Genomic DNA, 20,540 nt, shown 5'->3' with positions numbered 1-20,540 from the left:
TGTTCAAAGTCCGGCCAGAAAACGTTCTGCACGAAGTGCAAGAGTCGCAACCACAATCTAGAGGTACACTTCATCCCTTCCCTTACTTCCCCGATATTAGTCCTTTCCTTTTTCCTAATCACGTTTTTCTTCTTTTTAACCTGTTTTTTCTTTTCTTTTCCTTGATTTTCTCCCCCGCCCCCTGAATGCCCCAGCCCTCCCATCTGATAGCTTAAAAGCCTTTCATTTGTGTAAGATAACTGTAGAGAATAGAGAGGAACTATTATACTTTAGATTTGTTTATCTAGACATAGGAGTATAAAAATATATATTTATTACACATAGAGATATTTTTCATACTAGATTTTATTAAAAGGTTAGAGAAAATAAATATAGCTACAGTGGGAACCATAATAATGTGGAATATGAAATCATAATTTGAGGGTAAAAGCCGTCTTCCTCTTCCACTGCTTCTGCTTCTCCGCTTATCTTTATACAGGGTGAGTAAAAATTGTACTTTTTTTGCCCAACTCTTCTATATGGTGTTTTTTCAATATTTTTTGAAAATTTTTATTTTTTTTTGGTACTTCAATGGCCCAAAAAAATCCGCGAACCTTTTTTTNAGCACATTTTTATTTTAGTTTTTTTTTCGGAATATGCATTCAATAGAAAAATGTTTTTAGTAATTTTCCAGCCAATTAATAAAATGTTTTAAAATCGCTTTTTTATGAGAAGACATTTTTTCCTTCTTTCTAAGAACAACCTTTTGTAGACATTTCAGAAAAGTTCTTTACAAAATATTTACTCACAATTATCATTGAAATATTTTTGCTGTCAAATTCAAATGCTATTTTTTCTTCGTTTCTATTTATTTTTTTCTCAATCTTTTTATTTTTCCTTTTATCACTCCCCAGTAGCCCCCCTTTCCTGTCTTCATGTCTTCCTCTCTCCTCTCTCCATCATTTGATTTTATTTCCATAATTTCCTTTAACATTTATTTCATATTTTAACCACAATCAATTGTTTCTTTTCCAAAGATTTACCAAATCATGGAATAAGGAAACACGGATATTACCCTCAATTCAAGTTTTTTGCGCTTCCTTGAATATTAAAGATTTTTTCGCAGAATTTTGTTTTCACGCAATTGTTCGCACTATAATTTTAATTTTTGCGTGATTTCGCAAATTGCAAGACAATTTTCTTTCCGTGGAACACTTTTTAAATATAAACAGTAAAAATAGAATAAATAACTACAAAGAATAATTAATAAATAATTGTTTATTTGATGATTTCTAACAGAATTAGTTTTACCCGTAGTTTCAAAACCATTTTATCAAGTGAGATATATTTGTACAAGCTTAAGAAACCCAGCGTTGCCCAGGGTACTCATAGTTACTCCCGCCGTTTACCCGTGCTTGGTTTACGATTTTAGCTATTTTTCCCTTTAAGAGTCAGCCACTAAACTCAAGCTAAGAACATTCCCTTGGTTCTCCTGAGTTCCCAAATCAAAATTTGAGGCAATCAGTCAATAGGGTTTTATCAATTATAATTAGACATACAAACAGACAAACAGAGATTACAACTTTAAATATATAGATACAGATGTGTGGTGTTCACTGGACAAATCAAAACTTAAATCTTACAGCCGTCCTTCTATTCCACAGTTGATGGGTCTCGCTGTAACTAAAAATTATAATTTAGAATTGCTGTTGAATATAATATTCAAGCATGGTTGCTGCAGAATATTTATTTTGTATAAAATATATTATATATATTCTAAATAAATATACAAGCATTAGTGAAGTGTTTACTCTGCTCTGTTTAATGTTCATATTTGGCCTTATACTATATATAAATATATATATATATCTTATACATACATTATACACTTGAAGGCTAGGGCTGGGTATCCGGTATACCTATGTTCTTATTAGTATGAAATGTTTTCGGTTGAATTTTGACATGATATTATTTAAGAAACGTTTTTCTACATATTTTTTTTTAGAAGGGACTTTAAGCCATCCGATTCACGATGGTCAAAAATCGAATTAGGAATAAGGAAGATATCATAGTTTTGCGCCTCAAAATGATAAATTGCTTCTAATTCGCATTCTTTTCTCTTGTTAGCTTTTACTACAAGGAATCAATTTTCAAATAAAAAAATGAAATAAAACAATGTATTACTAGGAAAGATAAGTGTGCTTAGGTCTAAATTGAAGTACAATATATAATGATCTTGTGTCTAGACATCAAATAGACAAAGAGTACAGCCATGTCAGCACCTCTTCGTTATTATTTAACGGACAAGAATATATTTTTAACATATTTCTAGGATGCTTCGCCTTTCTATTGACAATTTAGCTTCAAACTACTGCTTGTGAAGTTGGCATTTTTTGTTATTCATTGAAACTAAGTTTTGCAGATTCGTCAATTTAAACTGGCAGATTTTCCAAAGTGATAAAGGTCAAAACTTTTAATTTTAATGTTCCATAAACATTAACACTCCTGTATGCCAAGTCCATTAGCGCCTGATCCAATCAGGGTTCAGTCATGTGTTTGGTGTCTATTCTGAACCAATAGAAATAGTTTGACGGTAACAATTAACATCTATCTTTCTTTCGGTAACATCTATCTTTCTATCTATCTTATTATCCAATTAGATAGTAATGAATCCTTCAATTGGCGCTATCAGTTAATGGAAATATTTACTTCTACTGAAACTATGGTGATCCCCTGGACAGAAATAGAGTTTTACCACAAACTCTGATTTGCTAATCCGGCCCTATATCTTTACAACCCGATTTTGTAGACCTATTTCAAACTATAAATTCTGTTAGATTAAGTAGTGTAACACAATTAGGTTGTAAAGATTTAGGAATTACGAGACATGTCAAAGGTTTAAAGGGTACCATGGGTACCATTTTGAATCTGAACTGAACTTCTTTGAATGGAAGGTCACCTTTCCCCTTTTGATTTTCTTATCATATTAAATCAAATCCAATTTTCTCTCAGGAATACTGATCAACAGATTTTTACTAAACATAAATGAAAAAGGTTCATTAAAAATACTAAAACTTGCTAAAATATTTTCCGATTTAATTAAATATAACTATAAAATAAATTATGTTTCATAATTTCTAGGTAAAATATTTTTCCAAATAACTGAAATCTCTTTAAATCTTAAACAACAAGTCATTTCTTTGAGTTTCATTTCATAAACCAATAAAAAAATACAAGAAACCTAAAATAATTCAAGATTTATTCACTTCAAAATAATTCAAGAACTTTTCACTTCAAAATAATTCAAGAACTTTTCACTTCAAAATAATTCAAGAACTTTTCACTTCAAAATAATTCAAGAACTTTTCACTTNACAGACACAATTAACAGTAGATCTGTCAGGAGAACCTATTTACATCAATATATATATATATTTATATCTATATCTATTTTTAGAATAATAAGGGCCCGGCGTTGCCAGTGGGGAAAAAATAGAAAAAATAAAAAACAAATAAAAAATTGGAATTTTTTTTCGATGACTGTCCACAAAAAGTTTTATCCCATTCGGTCTGGCCGTTTGGCCGGCTATATGCAACATATACATATGGCATGTTTTGTTTTAAATAAAACATATAATATATCTAAATATTAAAACAAGACATTCGTACATAGATATGCTGGACCACTTGGGCTGCATTTTTTTTGGACACTCTTGGGTGGCCGGATGATGTTAAAGGCTAAAAAAATATAATTTAAAAAAATATTTTTTTCAAAATTTTGCTTTCCAACGGCGGGCCCTTCAGCTAGTGTAAGAGATAGAAGATAGATAGATTTTAGTATAGAGATATAGATAGATAGATATAGATAAATGAATAGATAGATAAATAGATGAATAGATAGATAGATAGATAGATAGATAGATAGATAGATAGATAGATAGATAGATAGACAGATAGATAGTCCAGAAACATTAATTGGAAAAGTTTAATGCATTGTCAATTAAAACAGTTTCCTAGACAGACGTTGAAATAAAACTTTATATACTTCAAGTATTTAAAGCAAAATAGGCGAAACTAGCCTGTAGTGAAAGGGAGGGGGGTAACAGATGAAAACTTTTAGATATTACTTTTATATTTTTTATATTTCTATACATAGCATATATATATATAGTTTGCCGCATATTGTATTTTACATAAACATTAAAGAAGAAGTAAATAAGAAACATAAAGATTAAAGAAGTAATTAAGAAGCATAAAGATTAAAGAAGCGAATAAGAAACATAAAGATTAAAGAAATAAATAAGAAACATAAAGATTAAAGAAGTAAATAAGAAACATAAAGATTAAAGAAGTAAATAAGAAACATAAAGATTAAAGAAGTAAATAAGAAACATTTAAGATTAAAGAAGTAAATAAGAAACATAAAGATTAAAGAAGTAAATAAGAAACATAAAGATTAAAGAAGTAAAAAAGAAACATAACTTACAGATATTCTAAACAAAGGAAAATCTTAGAATCTTCAATCGACGCATCATACGCATTTAAAGCTGTTTTAACATTATAGGTGAGAACTGTTTACATATAGAGCCCCTGGAAGGTCCCTGGATTGTGGAAACAAATTCTAGGAAAATCATCAAAATTTGTTTTTAAAGTTTGATTATTTGTTATTTTTCGATTATAATTTGAATTTGAAGAAAAAAAGGATTTGATTTGTATTTGCAGGGTTTAATGGTTTAGTAAGGGCTTAATTGGTTTGCAGGAAGGTTAAAAGGAAGAGGAGTCTGCCTTCTATCTTTAGTTACACTTTTTTTTATAAAGTCTTGATTTTGGGAATGTTAAACAAAGGATTAAAGGGACTGTACGCGTAATACAAGTGACCCTCCATGCAAAGATGCTACATTTTGTTAGGTTTCAAAAGGGTCACTTTAAATTACGGTTACAGTCCCTTCAATCCTTTGTTTAACATTTGTTTAAAAGCAATTTAATGAAATTTCAAGTATTTACCGAATTGAAATGTATTCAAATTAATAAATAATTAGAATAATTACAATTTGTTTATTCAACTGTATTTGACAAAATTTAATTAAAAAAAATTAATAATTTGTTTAAATTACAAAAAAAACTTTTAATGAAGAATTAGAATGAAATTAAAAGAAAATCTATTTCTTGCAAAGTCCTTTATTCGCGGATTGTTGCTAAATCAAAATTAAATATAGCTTAACCCAAAACTTTGGAGACATCGTACGAATTTAAAAAATGTCGTTTTCTAAACCCACTGATAATGGAATGATGCATATATTTAGTTTTAAATTGAATAACTGCCATATTTGCATGGAGGGTCGTTTGAAATTACACTATAACAGGCCTTTAATCCTTTGCACTTCATTAGATTGTGAATAAAACATAAATATAGGAACATCATTTCAAACATTTAACTTGAAAATTGAATTTGAATTTTTTATGTTGCAATTTTGATGATTGAAATTTTAGAGACTATATTGATTTAACATGCACCTTTGCTTTCAATTCTAGCGAGATAAAACAACTCGATGTAAAGTGGTATTTTCAGGTAAAACAGCTCGATATAAAATATAGTTTTAAAAGTTTTGCAAGTGGAATTGTTACTAAACTCTGTAGTTAGTTGATTGGTAGTATTATGAGGTTTTCTTGTTTGTCTAAAGAATAATTGGTTCTGCACTGTTTTTCAATTTTTTAAGGCATCTTTTTAACCTTGATAATCAAAGCTAGAAGCGCTTTTAAATTATTTAAATCAATTTAAAAACACCTTACTTTGACGGTGTAAAAACTTTTTTCATTAAATGTATTTAATTAATGTAATTAGGGACTAGCAATAGTCAGATTCGTTACAGAAACTTTTAATGTTTTTTAAACTTTTATAAGATTTTACGACAATATGAGAAGTCTCCAACCTTATAAAAATTTATTCTGTAGAAATTGCTTTTATCAAACATGCAAACTTGATTCCCTAGAAGAAAATATAAAAACCGATCGTTTTAAAACGATAATTATTTGGTTTTTAAAACAATAGTTTTTGGTTCGTTCTTGCATTATATTTTACATAGGATAACAAATTTGCATGTTTTACAAAAGTAAACTTCCACAGAACAAAATTTTAAATCATTGGATTAAGGTGGGGACATGGGGGCCAGGCCCCCCGCTAATCAAATTATCGGAAGGCATGACCCCCATGAGAAAGTTTGCCCCCCGCTGTAGGGAGGGGGGAAAGAGTCCTTAACAGGGGTCCATATAATTCCAAAAAATAGCTAAATTTCTCGAAAATTTGAAAAAAATGCCCCCACAGTTTTAAACCTCCCCTCTTTAAGCAAACTCAAATTCAACTATAAATTTTTAAATTTAAGCTCAGATTCTTTTTATTTTCCCCCTTTTTTTAAAAAATGCCTTCGAATTTGAATTTTTAAAATTACACTCACACATTCTTATTCAAATTGCCCCACCAGACTTAAAGTTTCCCCTTTATTCAACATTTGTAACCCTTGTTTCTTTTAGAATGTCACCAAATACTTTTAATTTGTACCTAAATTAAATTTTTGTATCCCCAAATGTTCTATAAATACAACCAACTTCAAAATTTTCAGCTCTATCTAAAAAAATGCACCTTATTTTATTTAGAAAATGCTAAAAAATTAGAAAGTTTGCCCCCAACAAAAAATAAAGATTTCAGATTTCCCATACACAAAATTGACCAAACTAAAAAAGCCCCCAAAGATAAAATTTGCCCGAAAAACAAAGATTTAATTGATTTTCCCCAACAAAAAAAATTGCACCCCAAAAAAAGTTTTTCCCTGAAAAAGAGTTTAAGATTGTTCCCACACAAAGGAATTGAGTTTTTGTCCCAAATTCCAATTTTATAGTACCAAAATCTCAACAACCAAATGATGCATACCTTTCATATTACAAACTTACATTGTTTGATCCACCAGAATTCATAGTTTGAAATATCTACGGTCTACGATATTTGGTTTCAAAGAAATTGGGATTTAAAAATGCGAGTTTGTTGCAAAGACTCAATTCCTTTGCCCTAAACTGAATAAATGCCCCCAAATATAAAAACTTTCCCCAAAAATATCCTGAATTGGTAAGGTAATTTTTCCATGGTTGAGTATAATACACATTTTTCTTGCATCCCCCACCTAGAAATGTTTAGGGGGGGGGAGGACAAAAACAAATTTTCGCGATACGCGCGTAATAATTGGCCTTCCCACTTTCCCTTGCTGAATGTCTATTTGCGCGTCTAATCTAGCTAATGCCCATCACTAAAAGTAATGAATAGCAAGATAAAAAAACAAAATAATTTCAATATTTACTTTGTGGCTTCTTTTTGAAAATGACTTGCAGATCTAGGCTGCAGAAACTACAGAGGAAGTTTTCCAAATAAACCACATTTTTATATTGAAAAACGATGCTAGTCTATTGTGGGTCAGACAAAGATATTGAATATTTAACTCTCTCTAAATGGGTCACTTGCAATTACGTCTAAAGTCCCTTTAAATGTTATTCCCCTACGTGGAAAAATAAAAATCTATTTATTTATTTGAAAGGTCTGTTTAGTGTTTATTGTTATGTTCTTCTCCATTAAATAATAAATTCTAAACTTTTCTCTATTGTGTCCAGACACTTTTTATTAAACTATTTTTCAAACTTTTTTATTCTTATTTTTTCTTCATCGTTTATTATGGTTTTTATACTTTTATAATGTTTATTATCACTACTTTTATTGTCATTATGATTTGATTTATTATCTCTTTAACTATCATTATTTTCATTATCATTATCGTGATCAGTATTAAAAGTATTAGTTTTATTATTAAAATTATTTTTATTATTATTGTCAGTTGTGACTATCATTATAATTATCCTTATTTAGCCAAAATAACTTTTATTTTAAAGTCGTCAAAACAATATTAAAGTGACTGTAGTGAAGATGGATTTTTAAGTTATATTTACTTTATAGAGCGGCATGTGCCATTCACATTAGTGCATCCTTTAACTGCTTTAACTGATTTAACTGATTTAACTGCTTTTACCACTTTAACGGATTCAACCGCTTTAACCTAAACTGCTTTAACTGATTTAATCACTTTAACTGATTTAACTGCTTTAAGTACTTTAACCGCTTTAAACGCTTTAACTGCTTTAACTGCTCTAACTGCTTTAACTGCTTTAACCGCTTTAAGCACTTTAACTACTTTAACTACTTTAACCACTTTAACTGCTTTATCTGCTTAAACTGCTTTAACTGCTTCAAGCACTTGAACCACTTTAACTACATTAACCGCTTTAACCGCTTTAATCACTTTAACTGCTTTTACCGCTTTAACTGCTTTAACAACTTTAACTGCTTTAACTGTTTTAACTGTTTTAACTATTTTAACTGCTTTAACCACTTTAACCGTTTTAAGTGCTTTAGCTGCTTTAACTGCTTTAACTGCTCTAACCACTTTAACTGCTTTAACTGCTTTAACCACTTTAATTGCTTTAACTGCTTTAATTGTTTTAACCGCTTTAACTGCTTTAACTGTTTTAACTGCTTTAACTGCTTTAACTGCTTTAACTGCTTTAACTACTTTAACCGCTTTAACTGCTTTAGCTGCTTTAACTGCTTTAACTGCTTTAACTGCTTTAACCGCTTTAACCACTTTTTAACTGCTTTAACCACTTTAACCGCTATAAGCCCTTTAACTGCTTTAACCGCTTTAAGCGCTTTAACCACTTTAAGTGCTTTAGCTGCTTTAACTGCTTTAACCACTTTAACCGCTTTAACCACTTTAACCCCTTTAACCGCTTTAACTGCTTTAACTGCTTTAACCACTTTAAGTGCTTTAACCGCTTTAAGTGCTTTAACTGCTTTAACTGCTTTAACTGATCTAACCACTTTAACCACTTTAACCACTTTAACTGCTGAAGTTTAAATTTTGACAATTTTTCTTTTTGTTTCTGCATGTAGCTTTTATAAAGAAAGCACAATTTAAAAATATCAACTTTCAGAGGGAAAATTAGTGATGTCTCTCTCTGTCTTAAAGGGTACAGTTGCGAAACTTAAAATAAGGTCTATACTGCCCCTTTAAAAATTGAAGAAAATATTTAATAATGAATTATTATATTCCAAAAGTTTATTGTCCCTTTCTGAAATATTCATAAATATATCACTTTATTGCTTTCATTTCTAAAAACATGTCGAGGCAGAATTATGCCAGAGTTTATTAATGATTGAGTTGCAACAAGACCATTTATTATGTTCAGCCCATTAGCAGGCAGTAACTAAACATGTGTCGTACCTTAAGAAAGTTTTTTTATATAACCATTCTTGTTTACAAACAACAACACATTATTTAAAACGAAGAAATTGTTTTAATTTAGTAACATTAAGACAACGTAAAAAGTGTTTTAAATGTTTTCTCCTGATTTAAATACATTGTAATTTGTAAGCGCGCAAATTCATCTATGTGTATAATATATAAAATGGTAATCTCTGAGTTACTTTTTGTTTGACTATATTTCCGATCATAACTTGTGAGCCTCTTGATGGTTTGATTTATCTTTTGGCTGGGGAACTCGGAAAAACCACGGGAATGTTCTTCGCATTGTTTGAAATTTCTTAACCAGTGATCTAAAGCTCTTTCAGTAAAATTATGATAATTTTGCCAATATCTGTTTAAAATACTTAGTGCTCTAAAATTAAAATTTTTTAATGGGGTTAAATCATATGCCAAGGCGTTGCAACACTTTAAAGTCGACCCAGTTTTGAACATTGATGCAACTTTTCATAGATTTATAGATTTTTCTAGATTTATGTGCTTAATTGAGAAAGTTCAGTTTTCAGTCAAAGCTGAGTTCACAAGCTAGAATATCTATAATGTGCAAAATATTTCTTAGGATGGAGCTCAACCTTTTATACAATGGGTGCCCAGTACTGGCAGAGAACCTCAGTCTATTGGGGAAAAATGGGGAAACAGGTAAATAGATGTATTAGGTATTTTCCAAAGGCATTTTCCAAGGGTCAGTTTGGAAACTTCCTAAATATGCAATTTGCCATGCGACAACTTTCCAAAGGATATGTTAGGCCCTCTGAGGCGCCACAGGCTGCAATGGGGGCCAGCGCCATGCGTCTAGGACAGACTTGGGAAGCTACCGCTTGGAAAAATGTCTTTTGGCAAAATACCTAAGATCTAATTAAAGGAACATGAACTTGCCAACCATAAACTCTGATATATCTTTGGAGCCAGATAATGTATTTCTTTTATAATTAAAATTGTAAGTTTTGTTTCTCGCAATATTTATAGTTTGAAACACCAAAGCTCTACAACAAGGTTATAAAAAATATAAAAGGATTTTTGATATTGAAGTTAATTTTGCGTTGGAATCAATCATGATTCCCTTTCTGTAGAATATGTATAGATATATGTATATATATATATGTATACACGTTTTGGTTTAATTTTGACACAGTTTTATGTCAAATTCTCGAGACAGGAACATCGTCAACATCGTTCAACTCCTGAGATTCTTAGGTTTCAGTCTATACCCCCTTTCATTTTTCCTTTACAGTCCCTTTAATTAGTTTGTAATGGAAAATGTATAATGGGGTTTATTCACGAATAACATTATATTACTCAGCTCACATGTTGTTCTGTAGTTTACAAAACAAAAACCGGAAGCAGTATTCGTTTCCGGTACATTCGCTCACTTCCGGTTAAGAACCATCAGTTTTGGCTTAACTGCAATTTCAACTTCCACTTTTAGGTTGTTCTTATTTCTAAAATCTATTTTCTTTTCAGGTCATGTACAAATAAATTTAAGCGAAAAACTGCTTTTAAAATAGATTTTTTTTTGTATCATCAACTCATCAAGATTCAATTAAGTTTGATCATTATTTTATTATATTTTTTTGCAACAATTATTCTTTCAAATAATCTTTTTTTTGACAGTTATTTTTCTTCATTTTTAGCGTGGCCAATTTACACTTTTGATTTAGCATCTCTACAATGTACATGCTTACAAGAGAAATATTTTTTGGATTTAGTTTGAATAGTTATTATATTTTATGTCATTTGATAAAAAAGGTAAAAAGTATTTTTTTAACGAAAATTAAAAAAAACTTTCCACAAAAATTTAAAAGTCAGAAAAATAGATAATTTTGAGCTCTCAGAGGTTGTAATGCCAATATTTAGAGATGAGTACACTTTTATAATGGAGAGCTAATCAATTTTCATTTATCTTTCGTCGTTTTTAGACTGGAGTTAACACATACAGCCGGAAATGGATCTTTTTCCCAACGTGTTCGGATTCATAAACCCGGAAGCCAGTTCAGTGGACAGTACGAGTGTAAGGTGAAAATAGTAATTGAAAAAATCATCATGATTTTTTTCAAAGCTTTGATTTGTAATTAAGGTTTCCTTTTGCAAAAACTTTTCCTATTGATTTTAAGGAAAACGTTGATGAAAGGAATTAAGTCTTAACCACAAACTCTGATTTTCTAATCCCTATACTTTTGCAACCCTATGTCGTAGATTTGTCAAACTTTTAATTCTGTCAGATCTAATTTTTAAATGGCTAAGGTTTACAACATTAGATTGCACCAGTACTAGAAAATTTCAATTTGTGCATAAGACTCATTCCTTTTGTTAAATATTGCTTGATAATAAAAAAGAAATTATCAAAAAACTATCTTTGGAAAAATTGCACAACGCAATAATCAATCTCAGAAAAAGTAGCTTGGCCCAAAAGTTTTTGAATGAATGAAAATTGAATAAAATGAACATTGACTATTTTTTTGTTAAAATTTGATTTTTTTCAACATTCTGTTGATAAACTGCACGCACAGGGGCGGATACAGGATTTAAGTGAGGGGGGGGGCAATATGTTTAGGAACAAAAAAGCGTGCCGCAGGCGAATATTTTTTTTTTGACTTTAAAGACTCAAAAAGAGTCAAAATTAATGACTTAAGACTAAAAAAATAGATTTTTAAATTTTAAGAACAAAATTAAAGGATTAGAACAGTGATTTAGGAACAATAAAAAGATTGTTCAGGAATTAGGAACAAAAATATAGGATTAGGACAGGGATTTAGGAACAATAAAAAGATTGTTCAGGAATTAGGAACAAAAATATAGGATTAGGACAGGGATTTTAGGTGGGTCGGACACAGTATTAGGAACAGGAACAATAATAGGAACATTAGCAATTTAAGAACAAAAAGAAATTACTAGTTATTCTTAAATGCATGCAAATTAGAACAGTATTACAATTTTGATAAATGAGTTTTGATTAAGGAACATTACTAGATATGAACAATATTATAACTTAAGTCTAGTTTCTTACCAATTTCTAATTCCAAATTTTATGTCTGGAACTACTAAAATTAAAGCCCAGTAAAAATACTAAAAACATAAAAATTTCATTATTAGATTCCATACAATAAAATTAATTCTTTATTTTTTATGTATAAATGTAAAGTTTTGATTTCTAAATCCCTGCATATTTTGATTCCACTTGATTCCACTTTATTCCACTTGATTCCACTTGATTCCACTTGATTCCACTTGATTCCACTTGATTCCACTTGATTCCACTTGATTCCACTTGATTCCACTTGATTCTAATTGATTACACTTGATTCCACTTGATTCTAGTTGATTCCACTTGATTCCATGCTTGATTCCACTTAATTCCACTTGATTCCACTTGATTCCACTTGATTTTACTTGATTTCACTTGATTCTACTTAATTCCATTTGATTCCACTTGATTCCACTTGATTCCACTTGATTCCACTTGATTCCATTTGATTCCACTTGATTCCACTTGATTCCACTTGATTCCACTTGATTCCACTTAATTCCACTTGATTCCACTTGATTCCAATTGATTCCACTTGATTCCACTTGATTCCACTACATACGTTTCAGGTTTCCACTTTTCTGATAGAAAAAAGAAGTAAACTGAACTTGATCATCTACGGTAAGATTTCACAGATTTCTGGAAACTTTTCACCATATTTTCTTACAAACAAATCTATTTTTAAATGTTACATTCAAAAAAACTAGTTGAACATACCGAAAGACCTATAAACCAGGAAGACATGCGAACATGTCGTCTTCCTTTTTCACTGTTCAGTGTTTATGAGTCCTAACAATAGATAAATAAATAAATCCCTAACTCCTACCCTTTACTTAAAAAAATAATTTTTCAAAGAATTTACATACTTTCACTCTCCATAGTAAATCAATAATATTAATATTAACAGTATTAAATATTTATTCTTTAAAATGTCTCTGTTCTTCATACACACGTCAAACTAAAGTAAAATAATAATAAGATTGAAATCTTATATGTTTTCAACTATAAATCTTATTGCTATTGACTAGAACTAAAATGTTTTTAATTTCTTTTATGTAACCAGATAAACTAGTAATACTCATTCGTTCATAAATCATGACAAGAGAAGCTACGATGTCACAAAGTCGTGCCAGTGATGCCGCAAAAATTTGACTCTTCTACGCTACATTAACATTTACAACGATTTAGTTAGAATAAGAAACTACTTCTGCAGAAAGTAGGTGTTCTTTAAAAAGGCAAAGCAAAGGGCAGAAAGTTTCTATAAAGGTTTTTAAACGGTATTTCTCTATTGTTTAGACCCTGGGGAAGGTCCTAAGCTAAGATACCACACTGCAGAGGATGGTTATGTAAATATATCCTGCTCAGCTAAGAGTGTATATCCTGAACCACTGCTACATCTTACATGGAACTATGGGTAATTATAAAGCCCATCCTTACTCTCCGCCTTCTCCCCTTTTTCTCCCCCTTCTTTTCATTCCAAAAAATTGTTTAAGTTTGAACACTTTTAAAATAATTGATAATAATTGTTTTGAAAATAAATGAAAATACTTCAGGAAAAATTTAACATCTTTTTGACAGTTTGATATATTAAAAAATATTATGAAATTGAACACGTTTAGACAGTTTGATCTAACTTAACCTTTATCACACTTTTTAAAGTCCCAAAAAATCATATTTATAAATATGTTAAAAATTCAAAGAACTTTTTTCCCCTTTTTTTCAAATCTAAGTTTAACTTTAAAATGCCAAGTTTGAAAATGAGGATGTGAGAGGAGAAAAGAGGTAAATTAAAATGCAGCGTTGAATGTGTCCTCTCTACACTAAATTACATTTAAAACTTGAGCCTCTCTCTTCTCAAGAAATAATTTTACATTTTACTGAAACATATTATCAATGCTCAGGAACTGGTTAATGGTAAAGAAAAGTTGAATGTTTACCATCTTTGATTTAGTTTAAAGAAAACTATGCAGCTCCTTTGCACATCCTGATAAGTCACATGTTAGAGATGTGCATTGTTTTTGTGAAGAAACACCATTTTTCGTAAATGTTGGTGTCTATTAGAAAGAAAAAATGACGGGATCGTACAGAAAGTACGATCGTTTTTCAAAATGAACGAAAAATAAACAGAAACAAACAATCAAAATTGTTCGAACGATCTTGAAAAACCTGTCGTTTTTAAACTGACCAAACCAATTTTCTGAAAATTAAAAAAGACTATCGTTTTGTACTAAACAAGCAGTTTCTTCGATTTAAAAACAAACGATTGAAAAAAACGAAATTTATAATTTTTATTACAATTACGGTTGATATCATTAAAGCTTTAAAAACCTTTTTTTCTTGAATCTAAACTCTTTTTAAGAATGAGGATTTAGTCTGAGCTCACTCCTAAAATACGATTTTGGAGCAGCACATGATGACATATTAACAGACAAAATTTTATTGATATTGATTGATTGATATGAACTACCATCTTAGGCAATCTGGCGATGAGGTAACGAAGACGACTGTACGACGTGGGTTAGAATACGACGTGACAGTACACCGCCTGCTGCCACCAACAGATCTCCCGCCAGAAACAGTATTCAGCTGCAGCATGGAGATCCCATCTACACAGTTTTCTCTCAGGAACTTTTACAACGTGAATTTATTTTAGTTAAAAAATGCCAAGTTAAAAGACGACTTTAAGTTCATTTTTGATCCTTAAAGAAATACATGGCATGCGTTCGTCAACCTTCTTTTACATGTAAATTATTCTTGAAGCAATAATCTCATAATTTTCCTATAGTCATGACTGCCTGGTCTCAGGTCTGCCTGGTCTTAGATCTGCCTAGTCTCAGGTCTGACTTTATTTTGCTTTCAATATTACTAGAGATACAGGGTGTCCCACGAAACATGACAGTAGCAAGACGACTTGAAAGTTGTTTTAAATTTTTGAACTCATTTGTGACAACTGATAATCAGTTAACCTCATTGAAAATGTGGAATTCTTGAAACATTAATCACAAAATGTCTTTTTTTTTTGCTGTCAATATTACCGGAGTTATCAAGAATCTCGTTCAGATTTCATTTTTGTTAAATAAAACGATAATTGTCGAAAGCTGAACGGAATTCTTCAGATCTTGGGTAATATTGCAAGCACAAACAATGCAGACCACATTTTGGAAATGCCAGGACTCGGGATATTTTGTGATTATTAACTCTGGAATTTTACTTCTACTTTTTTTTGAAAAATGATAACAGGAAATTATATACAAATCTAAGAAGACTTTTAAGTCGTCATGTTTTGTATTAAGAATTTCGTTCAAGTGAAACATTTTTTTTTCGAAATAATTTTTGAAATTTTTGAAATGCCGGGATTTGAGATATTTGTGATTGTTAGAACAAGAATTTAAATTCTAAAATTAGGTTTACATTTAAATACAGCATTTTTTATAGTTCAAAGACGACATTAAAGTTTTCCTTTAGCTGTGATTTTGTGTGGGACTCCCTGGATATTTAATTGACCCTTCTTAACCAGGCTAAAAAAGGTCAGTAAAGGTAAGATTAGCAGGCGTATACGGTTTGGTAATAATTCTGTATTCATTTTTATCTTTTTCATAAAACTATTTGGTTTGGCTATTTTAATTTTTCTGTTTAATTATTCTTGTTCTGGATTAAAATTTGCTTAATCCCCTCAAAATTCCCCCTGCAGGTTTTATTAGCCTGCTTTAAAAAGTAAATGATGTTTTTTATTCACCTAATTCATTTTATAAAGTTTATTTAAAAGCTTTAAAAAATTCAAAATTGAAATGGATAGTCTGGGGAACATACTGTATTTGTGTACTCTACTGCATATAATTTGTGAACATTTACATGATTTATACACTTTGAACTCTCTTTCAGGCTGAAAGAGACTGACAAAATTCATACCGAGAGATTGTCTAAATTCCACTCTAATATATATTCTATTCTCTTTGTATTTAGATTACAAATGTTTAAAGTATTTTACCAAAAATAGAGTTTAAAAGGAATTTTTGCAAATTTTCTTTGATGTTTGTAAAACATATTTAAAAAGCAAAATATAAACATTTTATAAAAACAAATGTAATGTGTAATTAGGGATCAGGTTTTAAAGAACATTTTTCGTTTCATTGATCAAATATATCTACAGATTCGTTTTTACAGAGGAATCATTTCTATTTCGAGTTTCTAAAATCATCTTTAACCATTCTGACACAACTTTTAGGCAATTTTCTCATTCGATTCGATTCGTTTCTATGCACGAAAACTTTGATTGATTGGCCTTTGAAATAAAATATGATTATTATTCTAAGATTGGTAGCTATGGATATTGCAAGCTAGATAATCCCTTGAGAGCAACACAAAGTATAGTTTGGTTTGCTAGGCCAAGACCTGATGACAATTTAAAATCGGACTGATCTTTAAAAGATCAATGCTTTATCCCGATCTTTTCTTAATCTGCAGATTAATTTTATCTTTATTCGAATCCATGGTATTCGTACCTGCAGCCAGGGGTTAAAGGAGCTTTGATCGATGGAGTAATAACTAAAATAAAGAAATGGAAAGATATAGTTTTTCATTGATACATTTGATCTTCTTTAGAATCATTCAATAATCCGACTCAATTGCAAGCTAGATAATCCCTTGAGAGCAACACAAAGTATAGTTTGGTTTGCTAGGCCAAGACCTGGTGACAATTTAAAATCGGACTGATCTTAAAAAGATCAATGCTTTATCTCGATCTTTTCTTAATCTGCAGATTAATTTGATCTTTATTCAAATCCATGGTATTCGTACCTGCAACCAGGGGATAAAGGAGCTTTGATCGATGGAGTAATAACTAAAATAAAGAAATGGAAAGATATAGTTTTTCATTGATACATTTGATCCTCTAATTTTAAGAGCACACAGTGGATATCGAGATATAGCGATCGGGATTATAATAATCCTATTCAAAAGTTCCCAGCTGTGATAAAAACATTTCAGCAGCCACTCATAAAATGGTAAAAATCGTTCCATTCCAAGATTTAAAAAAAAATTCGCGAGAAAATTTCTAGAATCTGAATAAAAGTGTTAACACAATTAATATTGTTTAATAAAGGAATATGTCACAAGAATAATTTAGTTTATTGTTACCCTGTTCTACACCATTATTAATCTTAGGTTTACCGTAGTGGGCAATATGTACATATTATATATCAGCACTATAATATACTATTCAATTTATTAAGCTGGGCCCCCCCCCCCCCCCATTTAATCTCTTACTTTACATTTACATACATGACATTCTATTGTGTTAAGTAAGAAATTATTCTACACTACTTGGGCGACTTTATTAACTTTCAATGATGAGAAAAGTAAATTAATCCATGGTTGATTAAACGACATTTAAAACTAATGCTCATTAGCTTTTCACAAAAAGGAGTTATTATTAAAAACATGTAAAATTTCATTCTTGAAATTTAATTGAATCTGACGCGTTGGAACACTATTAAACTATTCCTATATATTATAACTTATATCTTATTTTGATTACTGATATATACATCTTTCAACACACATTTCTGAAATGTAGTACACTATACAATGACACAGAAAATACATTTCATTTAGGGGAAAAGAACTTCCAATTCAAATCCCATATGGAATCAGAAATGTTTTAAAGGGATTGATTTCGAAGATGAAAATAGGTTATGTATAATTTTTCCTTAATTGCTAACCGTGGAAGATAAAAAATTTGAGAGAAAAAAGACAAAAACTTTAGATAAAAAATATTTTACGTTGTATTCTGGATAGAGAGGAGACAATGTACTTTCCTGGAAGAATTCAACCCAGAGCATCGCAGGTTAGAAATATACATAATTTTCTTATCAAAATTATTAAGTTTGTAATTTCAAGATGTTCTTCATTTACAGAGTGGCATGTTCGACTGTTAACGGTACAAGGATAAACAAAGCAAATATAAAAATAATTTTTAATTGTAGTTTCTCAATAAAGTTACTTGCGCATTTATTCCTCCGAAACCACGGAGGAAGTTGTCAGAATTAAAATTAGAAAATTGACGTTAGCCCCACTAAGTTGATAAAAATCTACAACAAATCTATATTGCATATTTTAAGTTTTTAAATCCTTTGGTGCATAATATTTCTTCTTCGAAAAGAAATTCCTGCCTTTTGGAAAAGCATTAAAAAATACATGTAATCTTCATTGGTGAATAAAAATAAATATTATATTAAAATACAGATATTACCGAAACAAACACTTATTCAAACAAGGCCAAGCACTTCATCACAGAAAAGCAACAAAAAGAACGAATCTCCCCCCTTCGGACCCCTCTTATTCACTCTGTGCTGTGGATTAAAGAAAATCTAAAAACATTTTCATTTCGTTTTCATCACAATTTTGTTCTACAATTTAGTTTTAAAATAATTAATTTTTTTAGTTTAAACTTTACAAAAATTATTACTTTTCATCAACATATATGTAAATCATTGTTTAAGTTTTAATTTTTTTCTTGACATTTTTTGGTCTTAAGAAAAGCAACATATAGTTTAAAAAATCACAATTCTTGTTTTCTGATTTTTTTTTATTTGAGTAATTGAGTCCTGGGCCCTGACTTCCTGTTTTCTATCCTATCAAGCTTGCTTTTATATTCAAAGTACAGGTGCAATGTACGTTGTACACTACAGTGCCCATTGTACAGTGTACAGTGTACACTGTACGTTGTTCATTGTACACTGTTCAAGATCCAAAAACATTTCACCTGTAAACAAATAAATATTGTTGTTATTATTAAGAATTTTAAATAAAAAAACTTATCTTACTTATTTTGCGTTAATCTATGTAGCATAGCTGAATTACGGAAGAAAAAAAATATTTAAAAAACAAAATTGAGAATATATTTAAAAAATATTAATGTTTGAATATTGCAAATGTTGCTTATCAATCCTTAATAATTACGGATAAATCTAATGGAATAATGGAATTGAAATCAGTTTGAAAACTTTCATTAAGCTAAATCTATTTCTGTAAACTTTGTAACGGAATCTCAAATAATAACAATATATAACTTTAACCTGCAGGCTTCATGCATTAGATGCAGGCAGTTTGCTAACCTCATAAACTTATGCTTAAAGGGGCAGATTCTGAAAACGTACCCACCCAAATTCATGATTTTTAACGTCGACTTTGCTCTCAAACTTAGTAATTATACATCTTGGAAACGTTTTATATGTCTCAAATGAATCCTAAAATATTTGTCCACAACACTGCATACTCAGTTTATCTACCTTACATAGCCGGTCTGTCCCTTTAACTATATCCTGTATCCTGTATTCTGTATCTTGTAATTCTGTAACCTTTTAATCGTATTCTACTGAATCATATATCATGTATCCCATTTAATGTATTCTAAAAATTGTATTATATGTATATATTAGATATAATGGATTGTATTTTGTAAATTGTATATGTTTTTTTATTTTAAATATTTTATTGCGTAAACCATGTATCACGAATATTGTATTCTACATAATACATTTTATCACATAATCTATTGTACCCTACAATGTATTTTATTCTATTTATGCATCGACTCATATAATATATTGTATCNATTGTATCCTAAAGTCTAGTATATCCTATAATATATTGTATCCTAAAGTCTAGTATATCCTATGATATATTGTATCCTAAAGTCTAGTATATCCTAAAATTTATCGTATCCTATAATTTATTGTATAGCTTTATACAGTGGCCAACGTTTATAAATCAATACAATCAAGACGATTTTCCTAATCAGGTTTTGATTTTTAACAAGCAAATTGCAAGTAAACACTAAAAAATCTTTATTTGGTAGCTTATCCTTGATTCCTTTATGCATATTCAAGCTGTTTGATATCTAAATTGAAATATAAAGTCGTCTTCATTGTATTTATATATACGACGATGACTGCAATGTATCCTATATATGTACAGGGTGTCCCAAAAAAAACGATCTTTAAGACATTGTAGCACTCGCCATGGTTCAATTTTTAAAAAAATTGTACATTTTTTAAATCTTTGGAAGATTTCCGGTTGATTGATCTCTATTAGAGGTATGTAGCAGTAAAATTAAGAAAGTATTGACTGTTTGAAGTCTTATCATGGACTATGGACTTTGGGTGCAAATTTCTCAATGCAAGA

General features: G+C 30.0%; 1 protein-coding gene across 1 annotated transcript in view; it reads left to right on the top strand.

The window, feature by feature from the left end:
• The window catches only part of LOC111711657 (uncharacterized), a 22,758-nt gene extending 4,437 nt beyond the window's left edge, over positions 1-18,321 (top strand). Inside the window, exons 2-9 of the mRNA XM_023486051.1 lie at positions 4,543-4,603; positions 5,469-5,547; positions 9,894-9,973; positions 11,251-11,347; positions 12,926-12,977; positions 13,653-13,770; positions 14,832-14,981; positions 18,153-18,321. Coding sequence (XP_023341819.1) covers positions 4,543-4,603; positions 5,469-5,547; positions 9,894-9,973; positions 11,251-11,347; positions 12,926-12,977; positions 13,653-13,770; positions 14,832-14,981; positions 18,153-18,306 — 791 coding nt within the window. The 3' untranslated portion in view covers positions 18,307-18,321. The remainder of the gene's footprint in view (positions 1-4,542; positions 4,604-5,468; positions 5,548-9,893; positions 9,974-11,250; positions 11,348-12,925; positions 12,978-13,652; positions 13,771-14,831; positions 14,982-18,152) is intronic.
• The last annotated feature ends 2,219 nt before the right edge of the window (positions 18,322-20,540 follow it).

The sequence above is a fragment of the Eurytemora carolleeae genome, unplaced genomic scaffold (genome assembly GCF_000591075.1).
Source record: "Eurytemora carolleeae unplaced genomic scaffold, Eaff_2.0 scaffold1183, whole genome shotgun sequence".
NCBI lineage: Eukaryota > Metazoa > Arthropoda > Copepoda > Calanoida > Temoridae > Eurytemora > Eurytemora carolleeae.
Note: the sequence above shows the minus strand (reverse complement) of the source record. Positions and strands in the feature narration are given on the sequence as shown.